The sequence below is a fragment of the Calypte anna genome, chromosome 8 (genome assembly GCF_003957555.1).
Source record: "Calypte anna isolate BGI_N300 chromosome 8, bCalAnn1_v1.p, whole genome shotgun sequence".
NCBI classification, from domain to species: domain Eukaryota; kingdom Metazoa; phylum Chordata; class Aves; order Apodiformes; family Trochilidae; genus Calypte; species Calypte anna.
Window position 1 is genome coordinate 585,101 of NC_044254.1, and position 21,323 is coordinate 606,423.

General features: G+C 54.8%; 1 protein-coding gene across 1 annotated transcript; it reads right to left on the bottom strand.

Moving 5' to 3' along the window:
- Positions 1-6,662: 6,662 nt before the first annotated feature.
- Positions 6,663-13,180, bottom strand: GLUL (glutamate-ammonia ligase). The gene is given in 8 exon segments (XM_030455674.1): positions 6,663-8,272; positions 8,274-8,343; positions 9,117-9,316; positions 9,493-9,620; positions 10,064-10,210; positions 10,482-10,643; positions 11,837-12,027; positions 13,076-13,180. Coding segments are annotated over 7 exon segments (1,122 nt in total). The 5' UTR covers positions 12,003-12,027; positions 13,076-13,180; the 3' UTR covers positions 6,663-8,023.
- Positions 13,181-21,323: the final 8,143 nt, after the last annotated feature.

The following is a 21,323-nucleotide window of genomic DNA, read 5'->3' on the forward strand; positions in this document are numbered from 1 at the left end:
CCCTCTGTCACTGCCTGAGCCACCAGAAAGCCATATAGCTTTTGGCCCCTTATACTCCATCCCTTAAGCCTTGGGATGCCAGTTCCTTGCCTGGGAAGGGAGCCAGTTTCCATTTTATCTCCATTATTGCAATCCATTTTCTCCACCTTAACTCCAGAGCATAGGAATGGCCTCAAAGGGAAAAAAAAACCCACAACCCTGTTCACAGCAGGTCTCTCCCCTCTCCATTTAGACCCCTAGCTGCAAGAGGCACTCCCTTTTTTCCTCCTAATATACACAATGCAAAGGCTCCAGCCAGAAGCTGTTTCCACAGAGCTTGGTCAAACCACCTGGGAAGCTGGGCATGGGCCAGCACTTGCCAAAGTCCATCAGCCCCCCACTGCCCAGCTCTGTGGTGTCTGCTTTGGTTGGCCACAGGAGTACAAGCAGGCAAACAAGGAACCCGGGGAACACTGCTTATTTGCTAGAGTTCTGCAAACAATTAATATGGCCTTGTCCTTTGGATGAACCTGGTCTGATAAAGATCCTATTCATGTGCCAGTGATTCCTTAAGAACAGAAAGCTGAATGCAAGGGAGCAATCCAGCTCTGTGCCTCCCAGAGGAACCTGCCTGCAGGGCTGGAACCCCTGGGAAAAGAGGGGAGCTCCACGATTTCAGGGCTTTTCTGCACAAAGCCAGTGGCTGCTGGGACACACCCTGTGGATGTGGAAGGGATGGGACGGTGGAGAATCCCTCTGTGCAAGGTGACACAAGGTCACACAGCACCTCTCCTGCAACTGCCTTTTCTGCAAAAAGCTCTTCATGCCCCAAACCCAGAGCTGAGGATTTGCTCAGAGCAGCTGAAAGGGGCCATGGGCTGGCTGGGAAGAACTGGAGTTGGCTGTGGCTGGAGAGACAACCTTACTGCTAAAGGACACTTGAGAACACAGACATCACAATAGATCTTCTTTAAGACGAATGGACTGCAAATTGCATTTACACACAGATGAGGGTACTAGAATAATGCAAAGAGCCCAAACCCCAATGCCATGGGTTCTTATCAGAGGAAGCTGGTCCTCTCTGCACCCAGCTCCCTGGGGATGAACCGTGCTCAGCTGTGACAGGGTTCAAATGCACAGAAAGGTTTTTGAGCACAAACAGTCCCCAAAAAACCACAAAGGTAGCTTTGTGCTGACTGTATCAACACTTTTTTTTCTTAAAGACTAATGGCAGCTTGAAGATAAATACACCAAGTGCACAGAAATACCTGCTCCTCTCTGGGGAAGGAGCTGTGAGCACACACTGCCGTGCACAGGCCAGGAGGAGCAGAAACACACCCAGCTTCATGCTGAAAAACTTGTCCTGTGACAAAGGGAACCTTGTGCCACTGTATGGAGAATTAAATGGACTCAGTGCCTCGCTCCAACATACGCTTTGCTGAGCCTGTGGTTCATGGAGGATGGAGCTGCCTCTGCACCAGATGTAACCAAACACAGCTGAAGTGATCCTGGAGACCTGGGGAATACAGGTTAGCTCTGTGTAAACCAGCTCAGCTGCTCTTACAATCCCCATCTTTCCCCTGCCAAGTGCTTTTTGCTTTAACCACTTTGATTGCTTCCTTTCCCCGGTGAGCTGCTGCCTGGACAGCTCTGGCTCTGCCAGGAATGCTCCCAGCCTCGGGTTACAATGCAATCCTGTGGCTGTGGAAGTGGGAGATGGGATCCCAGTGACCTGCAGAAACTGAGCCCACGGCTACATCAAGTGCTACCAAGGAGTAAAAGGAGATGATGCCACCAAAGTGAGATGGTGCTGCTCAGGGAAGCCCTGGGGAGCAGATCCCAGCTTCATTGGGTTCCTATAGGGTTCCTATAGGGTTCCTATAGCATGGGCTGTGCTTGGAGATGACCTTGGTGGTTGAACCACAGACTTAAGTCCAAAAGGAGAACTGGCAGTCCATAGGCACCAGAAGGACATTGAGCTGTTTGTGTTGCCCCAAAGCCCTGTGTCTGGGCCTTCTGTCTGCAGGAATCTCTGACACTTTTGCAAAGGTTTCTCTGACCCTGGTAAAAGGGAAGTGTCTCTGGACAGGGTGCCACCCCCTCTCACTTCTGCATGCTTATACAAATACACACAACAACTCTCCAGATTGTTACCACCCTACTAATTCCTAGAGACATGAGCCCAGTCCTTCCTGGATGCCAAGTGGATTTCACAAGTGCCAAGAACTTTTGAAACAACTCCAAGGAACCGGGCAAGACACACCTGAAATGAGCAAAGGCAATCAGCTGAAACAAAACAAACCCAAACCCAAATCTAACCAAACACCAGCAAAATAAAAAAACCAAACAAAACCCCAAAATCCACACCACTCCTTGAACTCATCCTGCAGATGAGGAGAAGGGGGGGCAGAACGCCAGCCACATCCCAGCAGTGGGGATGGTGTTGGGAGGACAACCCTAGCACAGCCTCCCGCTCCAATCACCCCACTGCCTGCTCCTGTTGCTACAGCCCTGGGCTCTGAACCTTTGGAAATTAGGTAAAAGGTCTGAACATGAAGCTTTGGGTTTTTTTTTCTCCTCCCCCTCGCAGTGGTGCCCCTGGCCTAGCACAATCCCTCTTCCTGCTGAGCTCCAGGAGGAAAGCAGCTGGGATGAAGAATTAACTCTCCAGGTCCCAGGGGCTTTCCCAAGCAGGAGCAGCAACATGCAACACAAACAGCACCCTGAGGACCTACGAGCAGATCTTGCTTCCCACCTGCCCTGTGCTGGTCACCAGAAGTTTTTCTGTGTTCACAGACAAGTGTGAGGATGGATGCAACCTTCCCTGCCCCCAAAAGGGGATGGATTTTAAGTAGGTTTCATGCTGGTGGAACAAGCTGCCTGGAGATCCAAAGGGGATGAGATTTTTTTTCCACCCCCTGGGTAGAACTCAGCACTTCTAAGGATGCAGCCTGCACCTGGCAGGACTCATCTCCTCTCCTTCCAGAGCAAAGTCCCAGTACCTGTGCTCGGGGGTCTCCGAGCATCCCCTTCAGCCCGGCAAGGGGGTGACTCTGGGGAGGTCACAGGTCCCCCCAAACCTCTCCTCTGGGTACCGAGCCAGGCACCTCGCTGGCCCGGGGCCAGGCAGCTCCGCAGGACAGGGAACAGCCACAAAGGCATCTTTGTTTCTCCTGCCTGCTTGGCTGCTTCACCCCAGCCCCGGTGTGACACCCACGAGCTGGATGGAGTCCTCTTTCCATGAACCCCCAGCAGCGTTTCCCGGATGCGGTGTCACTGCCCCAGAACCATCAACCCCTTCCCAACCAGGCACCAGCCCAGGAGAGGAACCAGGAGCCTCCATCCAACCCTTCAGCTGCTACCTGGTGTCTGCACTAATCCTGCCTGGAGCTGACCCCCATCCCCATCCCCCTTGGCTCACCTCCCACCCAGCACAGCCCTTCCCAGTGCTTTGGGGTGGGAGGCTCTGGAAAGCACTGTATGCATTTTATCTTCTCCCTTTCAGCCTTGTTTACATAGGAAAGTGAGGATGAAGAAACTGCAGGTGTCCAGTCCTTAAAATCTCTCTTCTAGTGAGACAGCAAGGAAAACCCCAAGGAGATGCTGGCCCAAATCCACCTGAGGTCAGAGACAGCACAAGAGCTCCTCAGACCGAGGGCTGAGCAGGAGCAGAGGGAGCCCTGTGCCCCCTTTGAAGCTGGCCATGTCTCTGCTTACACATTCCTTGTTTTCCTTCCCTTGTGCCAGGGGCTTCTCTGCTTTTCTTCCAGCAGCCATCAAGCAGCAGTATTACCTCTCCTGACAAACACTGCCTTGCCCATCACCTGAAACCAGCCCAGCAGCCACAACGATGCTCCTGCTGCTCAGAAAGCTGGGTCTGCCTTCCTGCAGATGATCTCGTTCAGAAATAAATCTGTTTGGCACCAGGGCTAGATTTAGCTACAGCAGAACATGACCACTTTTAGAATATCATTATGTTCTTTGTCCGAGCTCTCAATTCCTCATTTAGAAGAAGCTCACCCTGAAAACAAAACAGGGGGGAAGGATCCCACCTTCACTTGCTTTCTGGTGTTTTAAGGCATTTGAGGCAAGCTCTGGCTCAGGACAGAAGTAGCTGGGCAATTTGGCCAATTGCTCAGCATCTCCCCAAGCCATCTGGATGTGCTTGAGCCACCCAGCTTTGTGATGAGAAAAAGCAGCCCAAACCTGTATCAGATTAATAATTCTCATTTTAACAGCAGATTTGGCACTGGGGAAATCTGGCAGCAAAAACTGTGGAGTCTGGTGTCTCATCCACCCACAGAATGTGAAAACACAGAGCGAGGCATTGGTGTCCTCAGCTTCATCTCAGACCTCAGCAGAGGAAGAGGACCCTTCCTTCTGAACCTGCACGGCCTCTGTCCAGCCACACAGAGTCTGGAAGATCACCCATGCTGAGCACAGGCTGAAGGCTGCTCATTCTCCCAGGCTACTGGGGAGCCAACAAACACCCTGCCAAGCACCCACAGGATCCCCATGGCTCCCCCAGATCCTCACTGGAATGTGCTGCAGTGCAGCAGCCTAGGAGGGCAGTCAGTGGTGGGAGAGATGAAGAAGCTGCTGTGGTCTTCCTCAGGCTCTGCATCCCCCCTGCCAGCCCAGCTTTGCTGCTGGGTTTGGAGCTGCAGAAGTCTCCACTTCCATTTTTCTCAACCCCCACTCTTTCTCAACTTTCCAAACCAAAGCCACGGAGCACAGAGAGTGCAGCACACAAGGGGAGGAGGGGAAGGTCCCAAGGTGTGGTGGTGCTCGGCTGGGCCAAGGAAGCAGCCAAGGCAGGGGCTCAGGACCTGCTGCTGCTGAAGGCAAGCAGGGCTCCAGCACAAACATGCCAGCTCCACCTTGGGCAAGGGATTAGAAACCCTGGCCCAGCCCTGCTGTTCCTCCCAGCAACCCCACTGTGTCTGGAGGCAGGGATTACACCCAGGGGCAGAGGAACACGAGTCCTTCCCATCACCCAGCCATGTCCCCACCGGAGATGAGCTTTACATAATGTGGGTTATGAAATAAAAGAGCCCAAAAGAGCCCGGCTGTGCCAGCCTGTGGGCAGGCCAGGACAGAGGGAGTTGGGGGAAAAAAAAATTAAAAACCCAAACACCTTTGGCTGAGCCAAAGCCTCCTGAGCTGTCTGTCCCCTGCACTGCCAGCCCAGCAGCCTGGCACCAGCTCACCAGGGGAAGGAAGAGAGGAGCAGTGATGGAGAACAGGGCTGTGAAGAGCTGCTCCAGAGACACAGGTTTTCCACGCCACATTCCCCCTCTGGTTTCTCCCCATCCAGGCAGGTTTCTTCTGAGGTCAGCCCATGCGTGCTGTGTGCCAGGCCAAGGCTGATTTTGGGTGCTGATCCACAGGACCCATTCCTTCCAAACAGAGAACAGATACCTCGGGGAGCAGCAGCTGGGAGAGGCTCTGGTCCACATCATGTCCCAGGGGGGATGGAGACCCTGGAGTGCAGAAAGCAGCAGGGCTGGGGCTGTCCAGAGTCCTCCTCTGCATGTTCTCATCAGAGGTCATTGCACAAGGGAGGGGGACAGTCCCCAAAACCCCAAAAGAGTCCCCAGACACCCAGCACTGGCTCAGAGCAGAGTCACAAGGAGCAAACACCTTTGGGTCTGCCCTCACAGAAGTTTTCTTCATTCAGATGTGAGCCTTTTTTCCCTCTGTAACATCTCCTGGGAAGGCAGAAAGAAGAGGAGCTGCTCCTCCCACCCCAACCTACAATCAGCAGAAAAATCCCAGCATCTCTGGGCTCCTGAGTTACTCCAGAGCATGAGTTTCTTCTGCCTGCAGTAATCCTGCCCCAGCCCAAGTCCTCAGGGCCATGTCACACCTGGAGGAAGGGACATCAGTGTCCACTTCACTTCAGCTCTAGAACACCCCACAGGGGCAAGGGGAGACTTGGTAATTTTGGGACTGTGGAGGAGGGAGATGCAAAAGACCACTTGGTTCACAAAAACGTGATGGCAGAACAGCCTTAACAGCCCAGTAGGATGCTCCCATGTGGCTAATCCAGATTTAAAGATGGAAATGGTTAAAGCATCCACCCCCAAAGGAAATTACCTCTCAGGGAGCTGGAATACGCAGCACCACAAGCTAAAGGACTGGCATTTTCACCACCTTTTTTCCTTTCCAAAAGCCTGGGTTGATACCAGAGGTATTTGGTACAAAGATGCCTGTTCCTTACCTAATAGGATGAACAGCATTTTTTGCATGGGAAGAGTGGGGAAGGGTCCTCTTCCACAAAGCCCCTTTTCCCAAGTTTAATACAGCTGTGGGACTGCTCCAGGCTGCAGAACTCGGGTGCAGAACAAAGACCTGTGCTCATCCCTTACCCCTCCCTGGGGGCACACTCACTCACACCCCATACCCACACAAGGAGATCTGCTCTCTGCTCCCAGCTGGACCATCACTCACCACAGAATCCACAGCCACCTCCATAACCCTCATTTCTGGAGAGCACACGTGGATTATGAGACCCCCAGCCCCATAAATCAAAAGCCACAGCCTACCCACCACCAGGGTCACATCTCCAAATGCTGAAGGCAACAAGCATACAAGAGAAGCTGCCAGGCTGAACCACAGAAAGGAGGCAGAAGTCAGAATTAAGGTTTTGTTCTTTTTTTTCTTTTTTTTATTATAAAAAAAAAAAAAACAAACCTATCTGGAAGTCCAAATGCAACAGTATATAACTGGCACCATCTACGAGAGCCAAGTGTAAAATCCTGGAACGTTCAAAACTCCCAGCATGAGCTAGGAGGTAGCAGAGCTGGCCAGGAGGGACAGGTGGCCTTTCCCTTCTCCTAGCCCAAATCACAGCCAAGATGAAAGACAGCCCGAGATCCAGGACACAACAGTGACATCAACAGTCTCTGTACAACCATTCAGTTTTAGAAACTAAGAACATTATGAAAAAAAATAATCTAAAACTTTTATTTTTTTTTCTTTTCCTTTATCAAAAGCCCTGCTTTAGTGACATGCTAGCCCTGCTGGAAGGGTCAAACCCCTACAGCTCTGTCCAGAAGGCAGTGAAGTTGACCGGTCAACTTTGAGTTCAGGACAGCTTCCTCCTGCTGCTCTGCCTGCTCACGGCTGCTCAAGCTACAGTGAGAAATGCTCCTGCAGGCTTCCCGGGGCTGGGAACCACCCCCTGCAAAATCCACTCCATGCTGAAACAAATCTCATCCCAGTCTCCTGCTCCGAGCCCTCCAAGTTCCCCCTCAGTCCCACCTGGAAGCCCTCGGACAGCATCCTGAGGAGCTCTGTCTGCTCTAGCCAGGCGAGTCCTTGGAACATCATCTCTTTGTCTTAAAAAAACAAAAAACACTTTCATATAGAATTTTTTTTGTTTGTTTTTATATTTAAATAGAAAAATACTACTCCACTCTGTGTTATGAGCCAGAGACCGGTTGACTTCCAGTGACAGAACTGCGGAGTTCTCCTCAACACTCACATGCTGAGGAAGAAGATTCCCAGAAATCTCAGGAGTGGCCAGAGGGTGCAGATCTCCCCATCACACCCCGCAGCCTGGAGGACACGGGGCTCCATCCCGGCTCCCGTCTTCCCCTCTCCTCACAAAGGCCCCGACCTCAGCAACCCCTTCACCTGCAGAGACCCAGCAGAGGGGCCAGAACCACACCTGGGACTCTCAGGGAGGTCACTCCTGGTTCCAAGCTCCCCACTACTGGCCTGCTGGCTGGCTGTGTGTGCAGCCTGTCCCTGGAAGCCACCGGGTCCCGTCGGATGTACACATGAATTAGACATAAAATAGAACAGTGGTTAAGAGTTCTCTAATACCCCCTCCTCCTCCTCCTCTCGTCTTCCACAGAGTCAATGACAAACAAGACACGGATAAAACTAAGTTTGCCCTCCTCCCCACCTCGAGACAACAAGAGTTACTGAGACACGGAACGTGTTATCTTGTACCCTTGGGATTACAGCTAGAAGGGAAGCTTAGGGGGTGCGGGAAGGCCGGGGGGCAGGCGGTGGCCGCGGGCACGGCGTCCCCTCAGTTCTTGTACTCGAAAGGTTCATCCCCGGTCTCGTTGAGCAGGCAGGTGCGGACCAGGGCCTCCGTCACCGCGTAGGGGTCACAGTTGGCAGAGGGACGGCGGTCCTCGAAGTATCCCTTCTTCTCCTGGCCCACGTTCCTGGGAATGCGGATGCTGGCGCCGCGGTTGGCCACGCCGGCGGAGAACTCGTTGATGTTGGAGGTCTCGTGGAAACCCGTCAGGCGCCGGGCGTTGTCCAGCCCCCCCCTTGGGGTCGTAGGCACGGATGTGGTACTGGTGACGCTTGCTCAGCTTCTCGATGGCCTCTTCGATGTGCCTGGGGGGCAGGGAGGGAGAGGGGGACACACCGCCCGTCAGACACCCCTGGTGATCCTCATCCAGACCAGGGACAGCAGACATCCAGACCCGAGGAAGCCTACACCCTGCAAACTCCTTTTCTGATCATCTCCACACAGGGCTCCTCTCCACTCCTACTGCTGACCCAGGCTGGGCCTTGGAAAAGGATCCTCATGGGTTCCAAATGTCCCTCACCAGTGGTGTGTGTGGGACAACACCAGTTTGATCCACAGCCAAACCCCACAGACGCATTTGCCCGGGGACCCTGCTCTCAAGAATGCAGATTGCTGAACACAGAGGTTTCTATATGGGGAGGTCACACAGTCATGGGTTGGCTCATTATCTCAGGGCACAAGATTAAGGCAGGAAAACACAGGTGCCAAGAGAAATCCCTTCAGAGCTCCACTGCAACCCAGGTCCCTCCCTGCACTCAGCACCTCAGTCCCGGATGGGAACTCAGGCTTTACATCCCCAGGATCTCCAAGAAAACATGGCATTTTCCTCCACAGCCTGGCCTAGCCAGAAGCAAATGGTCTCTTTCCTCATGATTATAAAAAAAAACCAAAAAAATAAAAAAGTCTATGTCAAGAATTTGTCTGCAGCACTGGCAGAACACACAAGACTCAAACACAAAGCTAGCAACAAGTGACATCTCCTCAAAAGCTCTGCAGAAACCTTCCTGCCAGCAACCAAGCCCAGCCTGCTGCCTCGCAAACAGAGACCAGCTCGAAAATAAAAACCCCACAAACTTACTTGAGACCTCCCTCTTCCCTCATGTTCTTGGTGCTGAAGTTGGTGTGACAGCCGGCACCGTTCCAGTTCCCAGGGATGGGCTTGGGATCGAAGGACACGACAACACCGAAGTCCTCACACACCCGATGGAGGATGAAGCGAGCAATCCAGAGGTGATCCCCCATCTCAATCCCTTCACATGGCCCCACCTGGAACTCCCACTACAAGGAGGAGGGGTCAGTGCTGCAGAGACACCACAGCCAAGCACCTCCCATCCCCTTCTGCTCCCTTTATTCACAAAGCCACACAGGTCAGAGCTAAAAAGCTCCCACTGCCTGGGAATTTTTTTTTTTTTTTCTCTATCTACCCATGCTAGGAGGCACCCAAAGCAATTTACCTGAGCTGGCATCACTTCTGCATTGGTTCCTCCAATTTTCACCCCAGCATAAAGGCAGGCTCTGTAGTGGGCCTCCACGATGTCCCTGCCATAGGCTTTGTCTGCCCCTACCCCACAGTAGTATGGACCTGCACAGGTGAAGAACAAGGGCACCGTGAGTTTCCAGCAGGAAAAGGGCTTAAATTCAGCAAAGACCACACACACACACACAGGGAAGAACTCTGAAAAGGCTCAGGGTGTGTGGGAAAAAAAAACCCAAATCTGCCACTAGCAGAGCACTGACACAAAGCAACTTCCTCTGAGCTTGTGCTCCATCACGCTGGACAGAAGTCATCTGCAGGCTAAAAAAGCAAGCAGCACATTTGAAGCATGGCCAATCTTCATCTTGGCCTTTCTGTAATGGCCCAAATTCCAAGGCAAAACCCAGCCCAATGTCCCCATTGCTATTACCCCCCCTTTCCCTTTGATAAACACCTCGGATCATTCAGCTCTCCTGAAGCACTTAAACTGCATCCCAGGGATCAGTCTCAGCACTGCTGAACTGGTCCAGCACAGGCTCCCAGGAGGTTACCTTGGGGTCCTGGGAAGCCATTGGAAGGCCAGCCAAATGGATGTCCATCTGTCCCCAGAAGGGTGTACTCCTGCTCCATCCCAAACCAGGGGTGCTGGTTGGACACCATGTCCATAATCCGCCTGCAGGTGTGCCGGAGATTTGTCTCTAGAACAGAACATCAACACGAGGTTTATCACCACCTCCACTCCCCAGCTCCCTGTTAGTTACAGCGTGCATCCCAGCAGCACTGGGGAAGGACCCCAGGGCCAGCCCTTTCTCCACCACCAGCACTTGGTTTGCCTCTGACATTCCCAGCAGAATTCCCAGTGTTATTTCTGTGCCAGGCGCGATGTCAAGGACACGAAGAGCAGCCCAAGGGCTGTCACCCCTTCCCCTCCCCAGGGACACCACCTCCCCCAGAAGGCCCGTTCCTTACCTGCAGATTGTTGGTTGTATTTGAAGACCTCGCAGAGGACAAGTTTATTGGGGTCCTTGCGGAAAGGGTCCCGGAACATGGCAGCAGGTCGCAGGTACATGTCACTGTTGGAGCCTTCAGACTGGTAGGTGCTGGAGCCATCGAAATTCCACTCGGGGAGATCTGCAGCAAGGGAGAGGAACAAACCATAGTCACCCAGGGCTCCTGGTCACCAGAAGGGTGCACTCAGCGAGGTGAAGGTGCTTATAGGAAACAGACCTACAGGACGTTTCACCCCAACTCAGCTGATTTTGTTCCGAGTGGGGGAAGCCAAAGAAAAAAATAAACAGAACACCACCACAAAACAAACCACTAAACAAGCAAAAAATCCAGCAGAGTGCAACTCCCCAGCCACCCTGGGAAAGGCAAGGAGCTGGGCTGCTGGCCAAGGCCATGCAAACAGAGCAGCACTGAGGACATTTCCCATGTCACGACAACCACCAGGATGAGCAGAGCACCCAGTCCCATGGCAGGGCTGGGAGAGGGCAGGGGATCTTCATCCCCTAGGAATGAGGGGAGCCATGAAATACCCTCCTCGCTCTGCCACAGCATACAGAAGATGGGGAAGCAAATTCCATACAGTTGGAGTCTGATGGGGACAAAGTATTGACCAGCCTGGCCCCTGCCCTCCAGGTCAAAGCACAGCAGGAGAAGCAGTGAACTCCACCCGGGCCATGTTATCTCCTCCACTGCCTGGGGGCAAAGGGGGAGGATGGGAAGCAGAAAGATTGCAAAGGAGCTGTGCCAACCACTCCCTTAAAGGGAAAAGGGGAGAGGAAATGAAAAAAAAAAAGGGGGAAAAAAAAGGAGATATAATTCTGCTCAGTCACACACAGTATTTTCATTTCATAACAGTCTCCAGCCAGCACCATGGCAACCTGAGGAAAATCCTAATGCTATTATTGTGTAAGCTGGGACTGTTTGTTCTGAGGGACACAAGCTCTTAATTACACCGGATAGCTCCATTCTTTCCCCTCCACTTTCTTCTGCCAAACTACTTCCGGCCAAAACGAGTACTTGAGAGCCAACGGGCCACCGAGCCACTGCCAACAGCCCCCAGCCCTTGCCAACAGCCCCCTCCGCAGCAGGGAAGGGCCAGGGAACAGCTCCCAACCCCAGGCATCTCACTGGAACTCCACATCTGGAGAGCTGGCAATGTCCCCCCTAGGGTATCTGGAGGAAGGAGGAAACTGGGAAGGGGAGAGGAGCAGCATCTTCCCCAAATACCATCCTCCTGCCAGGAAGTGGAGAAATGGCATCCTTTCTCCATTCCTCCACCTGGAGAGGGGCTGTGAATCCTGTACCAGCCCTCTCACCTTCAATGCTCTTGGGCTCATGATCCAGCGTGCGGGTTTTGCAGCGGAGGTGCTCCCCTGTCCCATCGATCCAGATGTACATGGCCTGGACCTTCTCCCCCTGGGGCAGCTTCATGTACATGTGCTTGATGGCTTTGCTCAGCTGGGAGCTCGCCGAGGTGGCCATGGCTGCAGACCTGACCAAGGGGTTCCTGCAGGGGAGGACAACAACAACAACAAAATAAAAAAGCCCCATCCGTCAGCCCTTCCTTGAACTCCCCAGTCCTTCACCCCCCCAGCCAGGGAGGAGCAATCAGACAGCTCGGCCACAGAACTGAGCCACCTCCAGAGACTCCATGGTGGTCTGGCCAGCAGAAAACACCGTAGCTCCAGCAGATGCAGGCAGCTAGGAAAGCCCTGCTCCAAATTCAGGGGATGCCTTCAAACCATGCCCAAACTGCTGCCCACAGCCTGCCACTCACCTAGATCTCATCCACCAAGTGACAGCCTTCAAAAATGCTCCTCAGCCCAAGGGTGAACTTTTTACCTCCCAACTCACCACCACTCCAGAGCAAGGCCAAAGCACACGGAAAGCTTAACTGGGGCTGTCTTAACACCACTGCCTGGGCAAGGAGAGCTTGTCAGCTTTTCTCAGAGCAGCTGAAGTTATCCCAGCCTTGTCCGGGGCAGAAGGCAGCCCAAAGGAAAACAACAGGCAGCCCAAGCAACCCAGGCAGCGATGTGGGGGCTGGAGGGGCTCTGGTCCCTGCATCTCCACCAAACCCAGTGCAGTTTGGAGCGGGGCCCCCGTCCCCGCGGGGGTCCCCGAGAAGGAGCTCAGAAAAGCGAACGATTTCGGCAGTGCCAGGGAGAGGTCACTCCGAGCCCTGACACCCGCTCTGCCCGGACCAGCCGGCGCTGGGGGTGGGATGGGGACTCCCCCCGACCCCGCTCCCCTCCCGGCAGGGCGGACGGCACTCAAGCTCCAGCCCCGCCGAGGAAAAGCTAAAAAAAAAAAACAACCGTGCAAAAAGCATCTGTTTTCCCGAGAAAACTCGAGCTGCCTCTCCACAACCCCCGCCAGAGAAAAAGAAAAACAGAACAGGAATTCTCCCCCAGAAGGTCCGCTCGCCAAACAGCCGTCGGGCAGCGCACAGCAAAGCCGTCCTCACCCCCCACCCCCCTTCCCGGTCCCGAGGGGGCTCAGGGCGGGGGTCAGGGTGGCCGGGGACACCCCCCTGTCCCCGGAGGGGCCGTTACCTGCTCCGGGAGGCTGCGGAGGGGCGCGGGGATCCCACGCTCGGCTCCCCGGGGCCGCACCCGCCGCCATTTAATGGCGCCTCAGCGCCGGCCCCGTCGCACTGATTGGGCAGCGCCGGCCGGGTCGGGGGCAGGACCGGGCCGGGGGCAGGACCGAGGGGGACGACATGGGGCCGCTGTCCCTCCTCCTCCGCCCTCTTCCTCCGGTGGCTTCGTGGACGGGGTGATTCTGGTTCCAGTTCCCACCCCCAGCCACGGGAGGGAAGCTCACCCCCCACCCCTCCCCGCCTCGCCCCACACCGAGGGAGGGGGGTGTAGGGGGTGTTTGGTCCTTTTTGAATCCCTCCCGGTCCTCCCCCCCCCAAAATCTGGCATCGCTCCGGGAAAGCGGCGTCGGGAGCAGATCCAGGGCTTTCCGCCGGCGTTTACATGAGCGGCTGCCTTTGCGTAACCTGCGGGGATGGGATCAGCCCGGGGTAAACAGGGCAGAACGAGAAGCTTGGTGCACATGGGGCGTCTTTAGGGGGGGAACAGACAGTGCCTTTGCAATGCCCCCCTTTGCCCCTCGGAGCGTCCATCAGCACATGGATTTGGAGCCGAGATCCTCCAGAGCACAGGTCGGTCAGGGAGGACAAATCCACCCCGCATCATGGCTCTGCAGGAAGCTCCACACGCTCCGGCAAGGGGCACCCAGCAAACTGCAGGCACTGCCCAGTATTTTTCCACCCCAGCAGCTGGCTGGCTGTCCCATCCCGGCTCATGCTCAGCCCAGAGCCGGGAGTGCGATGGCAGCACCAGGAGCTGCTCGCTGCCTGCGGGCACAGGCCAAGCACAGGACACCCACACCCCTGGCTCAGGGTGACAGGATCCTGGGCTACACCGTGCCAGCCTTAAGGAGAATGACACCAAAGTGCCATCCCTACAGAAGATGGATCCTCCTGGCCCCCACAGCCACCCTACACAACCTCTGCACAGCCAGCAGATGGGGAGAAAGGGTCCACAGACAGCTGAATTTTCAGCCAGAAGATGGAAGTACGGGCTAAGGCCTCACCTTGATCTATTGCCCATCTCAAGAGTCGGGTCTCAAGACCCTACCCTCCAGGGACAACCCAGCTCATTCTTTACCAACCACGAGTATGGGTTAATCCCCTGAGGCTGTCCAGGATATGGTGAAATTCAGGAGCTTTTCAGCTCCTAGCATTGCTTGGGCAAGAAAGAGCCACCAAGCCTGACAAACAGAAACTGCTTCCCCCCACTGCCCCAGCACCCTATGTACAGAGCAAAGGTTTCAGCACAGAAACAAATGCTATAGAAATACCTATAGAAATTAGCTCAGGATCTCACATTCAGACCAAGTTCAGTTGGGGTCACCTGAATCCTGCTGAAGCAAAAGGAGGCTGGAGCTGTTGCTGAGACCCACTGGGGCCCAGAGAGACCCAAAATAGCTCTGATAAAGAGGAGCTGTCAAGCCACAGGCAACATAAAGCGGTGTCCAACCCTGTTCCCTAGGTTTGCAGAGGGGGTTTGTTCAATCGGGACACTGATAGCTCCAAATTCTTAGAAATCTGCTTGCTCCCTGCAAATTTCCCTGTAACTTTGGCCACCAGAGCTGCCTGCAAACAAAAGCAGGGCATTTCTGGGTGGAAGTCCCTGTGGTGTGGAGTGACCCTTGCCCCATCCGAGCAGCTCCTCTTTTCACCCACTAAGCCCTCAACAACCCAGAAGAGAAGCGGGGAGCAAAGGCAGCAGCCTTGCGATGGGAACATCTCCCCATCCTATCACCACTTACCGGTTGGCAAGCCCCTACCTGGGAGAGACCCTCACTCTGGTGGAAGGTTTCAGGCCTGGGGTGGGAGGATGTTGCTCCCTGCCCCGGGGGAGGTTTGGTGGCTGTGTCCTCCTCTTAGGGCCCGGCTTACCCTGCACAACATGTTTACGAGACAGCGGAGAAGCGCCGGGCGCTGGAGCCGCGGGGCCGGCGCCCTCTCCCGGGAAGCCGCGGGGTGGGATCAGCCCTAGCCCGGCTTGCAGGGCTCACAGCAGCTTGTTTACCGCCTGCCTTCCCCTCCTCCCCTTGCCGGCTGCCGGATTTTTCTTTCGGTTTGGTTTGGGTTCTTTGGTTTGGTTTTTGGTGGGTTTTTTTTGGGGGGGGGGAGGAACACGGCTCAGGCGCTGCCTTCGCCCAGCTGCGTGCTCCAGTGACCCTTATTGTCGCCAGTTCAACGAGGCAAAATAAAAAAACCCAAACAAAACCCAAAAAACCAACAAACCTCACGGTGAGCTGGGGAAGGCTCGATGCCAAGCGGTGCCACCTCCCAGGAGGGGATTTCACTCAAGCCTTCAAAGGGCCCCGGCTCTAAAAACACAGCGAGCCTGCCGGAGACAATGCTGGGCTTCAGGGGCGAGCCCGAACCGGCACAGGTTTTGCTTTTCCCTCCTGTTGGAGGGAACACCTCCATCAGCACACCCAGGCACTTCCCCTCCCGCAGCTCACAGCAGCCGGGATTTGCCAGAAGAGGGCTGGGGCTGGGCTGGCAGGGCTGGGCTGGGCAACCTCCTGCTTCCGATGCCATCCTGGCACGGACAGCACCAGCCAAGTCCCTGGTCCCCCCGGGAGAGGTCAGGGGACAGGATGATCATCAGGCTCTCTCACAGATAGCATGAGACAGAACCTCTTCTATGTGTGCCCAGGCTGACACCACTCTGGTACTTCTTTTTCTGACCAGCCCAGAGACAGGCAGCACCAAGGGGCTTCCCTCCCCACCAGGCCTTGCTGGGGCTGCTGTGACCCATCCCTCTCCATGTGTTGCCCTCTCATCCCTGTCCTTGTGTCCCCATCATCCCTGTCTTCATCTCTGACCTCCATCCCTGTCCTCACGTCCCCCTCAGCCATTCTCAGCAGCTTGCTCTCAGCACAAGGGCCCTGCAAAATTTGGGAATACCTTAACATGCAGAAATGTACCTGCACAGGGAGGTTAAAAAAAAAAAAAAAAAAAAAAAAAAAAAAAAGTGGCAATTTGAGGGTTTAAAAGGCAGGATGTGAAACTGCCCTGGGGCCCAGGCCCTGGGGCAGGTAGCCACTGGCTTTGCTGCTGCTGCAGTGCTGGACTCTTTTCTCAGCACCTTTGGGGCCATTTCAAAGCCTGGTCCCTCACTGCAGACCCTGGCCACCCCCAGGGGTCTCAGCCACAACAGATTAGAGACCTGGTCCACTAAGTCCAGGAACCCATTTGCCATTCATCATCACTAAACCTAAATAATTCTTAAATAGAAATTAATTATTTCTTTTTCAAAGAGATGTCACATAGGGAGGAGGAATGGGCCACTTTTTTTTTGTTGTGACCATTTGGATCCCAGGAGGAGGCCTGATGCACCCAAAATGTTCCAGCCCCTATGGCACAGCTGGAAGGGAGGAGGGATGAGCAGAGAATCACAGAGTGGGTTGGGTTGGAAGGGATCTTTAAAAGTCCTCGAGTACAACTCCCCTGCAGTGAGCAGGGACATCTCCAGCATCTCCCCTCTCCCTGCATCCAACTCCCTGAATTCCCAAATTCAGCTATGCCAGTTTCAGGCCTATCCAGGGAAATGCTTGGGCTGCAAGGTCCTGCCTGAGCATCTGAAGCACACCAAGTGAGACAGACAGACCCCGGCTGCATCTCCTCCATCTCTGCCCACTGCTGGGCACAGCTGCCTTGCCCTGCACCCACCACGCTGTGCCCACCACCTCTGGGACCCGGGCTCTGGAGGGAGAAGCTGAGCCCCCTTTCACCCCTGGGTTAGCAAGAGCTGGGAAATGAACTCAACACCTGAGCTGGACTGGTCACCTACAAACTGCCCCGACCAGGCTGGAACAGGAGCTGCTGGCTGAGGCTGGGGAGCTCATTGCTGCCCTGGGAGGGTGGGCACTGACCTTGTGTGAGCAGCAGTGGCCGAGAGGTCTCCCCCCGGGCGCAGGGGGAGGCTGATGAGTCCCCCCAGGGCGGGGAGGCGATGGCTGCTGGGCCGAGCAGTCAGCAAACATTGCAGGCTCCGCAGCAAGCCCATGGCCCTTTGAAGATGCTGCCAGGGTCAAGGGCAGCCCAGGGCTGGTGACCAGAGGGGCTTTCGGAGACTGGGCAGATTACTTGGGCTGCACAGGAGGGCAAATCTGAGGAAAGAAAATTAATAAATAAAAATATACAAGGGTACACACAACAACAAAGCAAAACAAACCAAAACCAAAACAAAACCTCTCTCCCCATGCTGCTCATCTGCAATACCCACCCATGGCATATTGTGGGGAAGAGGGGCTTTAGGAACCCAGCAGCCAGGAAAGCAAGCCCACCTCCCGCCCACCCCCCACCCTATTTGCAGCTCCTCCCCAGGCTGCTCACACCTCCCTCTCCACCCCTTTTCTCAGCCATCCTGGTGCCACTTGCCACACCTGATGCCCACCCTGCCACCACTGGCAGGCAAACCATGGCAGTGGCTTTGCCCCCCAGCTACCCCCCTTCCCCAGCTCCTCCCACACCAGTCAGGGGGGGATTTTTGCAGAAACCCAGGCAGGCAGCACCTACCTCTTGCTGACTGTGCCCCAGACCTTGCACAGAGGCCAAGTGTCTTCCGTGGACCAGGAGCCACCGCCGAGGAGCACGTGCTGGCCTTCAAAAGCCACCCTGGGGAAGCTGGAAGATGAGAACGTCAGGGGCAGGCGGGATTTGAGACCTAGAAATTGCTTGGCTGGGTTTGCTCTGTACAAGGGTGGAGAATATCCCCGGGAGTGCTCAGCGCATGCCTTTCCCTGCAGTTGGAAATCGGGCTCAGTGAGCATTGGCCGGGTATTTTTATTTCCTTTTTTTTTTTTTAATATCTTTTTCCTTTTTTTTTTTTGTGTGTGTGTGTCTTTTTGGTTAGCTCTGTTCAGGCTGCTAAATGCACTCTCAGCTAGATCAAGGCTGCATTCTGTGGCTGCCAGATTCATTTCAGCTTCCTGCACTCCGTAGCTCTGCAAGCCGGAGCGCAGCCACCGGAGTCGGTGGTAGGATCCAGCCTGGTGTTGTAAATCAGCAAAGGTAACTAGCAAAGGGCTGCTGTCCCTGTCCCTGTCCCTTCCCTGCAGCTGAAGCAGGTCCCTGGGGGGCTGGTGAAGCCAACAGCCACATGTATAAGGTTACATGAGCCGGTTTGCTGGAGCTGGAGAAGAGGCAGGAGACCGCAGGGCTCGCTGCGGGGGCTGTCAGGTGTAAGGGGTCAAGGACCAGCCTGCCCCATAAATCCCCAGCCAGGAAACCCCTGACAGATGGCAATAGGCTCCAAAAATACCTCTACTCGATGTAAGAAATACCAGAGATGTCCTCTTTCAGCAAAGCAGTCTTAGGAACCCACGAGATTGAGCTCAAAAAAAAAAATCACATTGAAGGAAATGATCAAGAAAGGAATTAATATTTAATGCTGAACTGCAGAACCCGAGACCTCAGACAGCTCTAGTTTTAAGGTGCTGTGGGCCCAAGAGGACCAAACCCATTGCTTATAAAACCTTTGAGCTGTCCTAAACTATTTGTATGAAAACAGGCTGGGGCTGTATGGGGAGGCTGGGAAATACCCTGCTCTTGCCCCAAAGCTCACCCTGTGCACACAATACATCTTCTGGAGGGAGAGCAGGGCTGTGCAGCAAACCTGGAGCTGGAGATTCCCAGCTTGCAGGGGCTGTAGACCATCAATGAGACCAAAAGCAATATGGCAGTGTTGGGGGATGCTGTGGGTTGGGGGGGGGCTGACCACAGCCTCACCATCAAACACAGGAAAAGTCTGCCCAGGGCAGTGCTGCAGTCACCAGCCCTGGAGGGATTTGAACAGCCTTAGGGACATGGCTTACAGTGCTGGTCAAAGGTTGGACTGGATGATCTTGAAGGTCTCTTCCACCCAAAGACACAGCACCAAGATGGGCAGATGGGGCTGCCTGGGGGAGGCTGTGAGCTGCCAGTGACCCCACAGCTGGGAAGCCTTGGACTTTGCCACCACAGAGATCCATGCCAGGTTTTGTTGAGCAAGGAGAAGAAGCCCACCCCGGGAGCATCCAGAGGTGGCCTCAGGTCTGCTCCATCCCCTCCACTGGAGGGAAGAGGAGATGCAGGTAACTCGGGCTGGGGCACAGGAGGGGCGAAGCCCTTCTGATGTGTTTGGTGTTGCAACCCTGCCCTTGGTACAAAGAGTCTGGCACTATGCTCTCCTCTCTGAGCCCCTTCCTAAATCTGGGCTGTGCTCATGTGTCCATCTATTCTGTTAAGCCTCTTTTTTTAAGCCTTTTTTTTTTTTTCCTGAATAGCTCACACAGCTCACCTGAGCTTCTCTTGCCAGGAGCCTTCACAGCAAGATGACCAGGGCAGATGTGCCTGAGCACACTCCAAGCAAACCCTGGGGATCTGCAGCCAGGCTGAGCAAGGAATCCATCCTCTGGGAGTCTCTTCTTAGGGACAGACTCCATGGAAATGGCCCTGTGCACTCCTACAGCGACCATGTCCCTGCTCACAACCTTGGTCCTTTACCAGCCAGAGTCCCCCTGAGGGCAGCCCAGAGCCAGGTGGGCAGCAGTGCAGCTACAGCAGCATCTGAGGACCTTACTGGGCATCTGCCCAGTTACCAACTGGCAAATACAGTTGCCATGTTTTCCTGAGGACTTGTGAATCTTTCCTCTGTGAGACAGCCACCACACCACTTCATCCCCAGCTCCTCTCATCTCTTGGACTCAGCAGCACCAATCCATGTGGACTGGGGATCAGAGCTACTCCTCTCCAAGGTCCCCCATAACTCCTGCCTGGCACCACTAGGTCAAGAAGATGTTTTGCAGGTCATGGCTGGCCCTTCTCCATGTCAGTTTGGGTTTTGGAGTAGTGACCGAGCTGTGACCAAAGGAAGGTGAGTGTGCATGCTCAAAGGGCTTGTGCTCCATCCCATCCCATCCCATCCCGTCCCATCCCGGAGCCATCCTGCAGCAGGGCACAAACCTGTCCTCACCCCCACCTCCCAGAAGCAAAGCATCACCCAAAGCACAACACCCCTTTGTTGTCACCGTGAGGACACACACATCCCACCTGCACCATGGAGTCACAGAATGTCTTTGGGTGGAAGGGACCTTCCAGATCACCCAGTCCAACCCCTGTAAGCTCACCACTAAACCAAGTCCCTAAGGACCAGCTCCACAGGCTGTTCAGATACCTCCAGGGTTGGTGACTCCACCACTGCCCTGGGCAGACTATTCCAGTGTTTGGCAACCCTTTCAGTGAAAAAAAAATGTTTCCTAAAGGAAACATGATTTCCTAATTCATGATTTCCTCATAGACTCGCCAGCACTGGACACCTTTAGGATTCAGCTGAACAGGGTGCTGGGACCATCTTGTCTAGACCATGCTTTTGCCAGGTGAAGTTGGACCAGATGAACCTTGAGGCCCCTTCCAGCCTGTTCTCCTGTGGTTCTGTTATTCACTTGAACAAAGGCAGTGTGGTGGGTGCCCTGCAGCAGGCAGGATGTGACCTCCCTGGGGCACACACGTGTGCAGGGACAGCTCAGGTGTGCTCTCTAGCACGTCCCATAGCACCAGTTAGCCTCCTTGCACAGCCCAGCAAAAAGAAATAGGCTGCCTTGCTCAGGGTGACAGTGGGAGCTGGTCCAGTAGCCCGGGACAGTCACCCTGGGGTCCCCAGCACCAGCCCCCCCGATCCTCACAGATAACCAGGACCAGTTATCCCCATGCTACCTGCAGCTGTGGAGTCCCAAGCCCCTTGCTGAGCTGCTGAGCCCCTTTGCAGCTCGGGGACAGCTTCACATTCCTGGTGTGACAGCGCCATCTCCTGAGGTGTCCCCGCTCCGGGCCCCTCCGCAGCGGCGGGCACAGGGGATGCTCCTGAGGATGCTCGGGGGAGGCTGTGCACACTTACACCTGCCCACGCGGGTGACAGAGGGGGTGTGACACTCAACACGCCACAGCTGTGCTCAGGGCTTCTTAGAAACACGAAGCTGGCAGGGTCTGTCCTGCAGCCTCCTCTCAAGAGAGAAGGGAAACCACAAAACCTCTGCTCCAGCCTCTTGGCAGGACACAAAACCTTTGTTCTGTGCCAGGCAGCCCTCACCAGGTCTCCCGTGAAGTTTCCATAAGCACCTCAGGAGACACAGGCAGGAACCCCACATGGTGCCTGGGGGCTACCAAGAACCTGGGGCTTGAGGGCAAGAAATTTGTCCAAGTGGGGAGAGGGAAGGGGTTCCTTTCAGGAC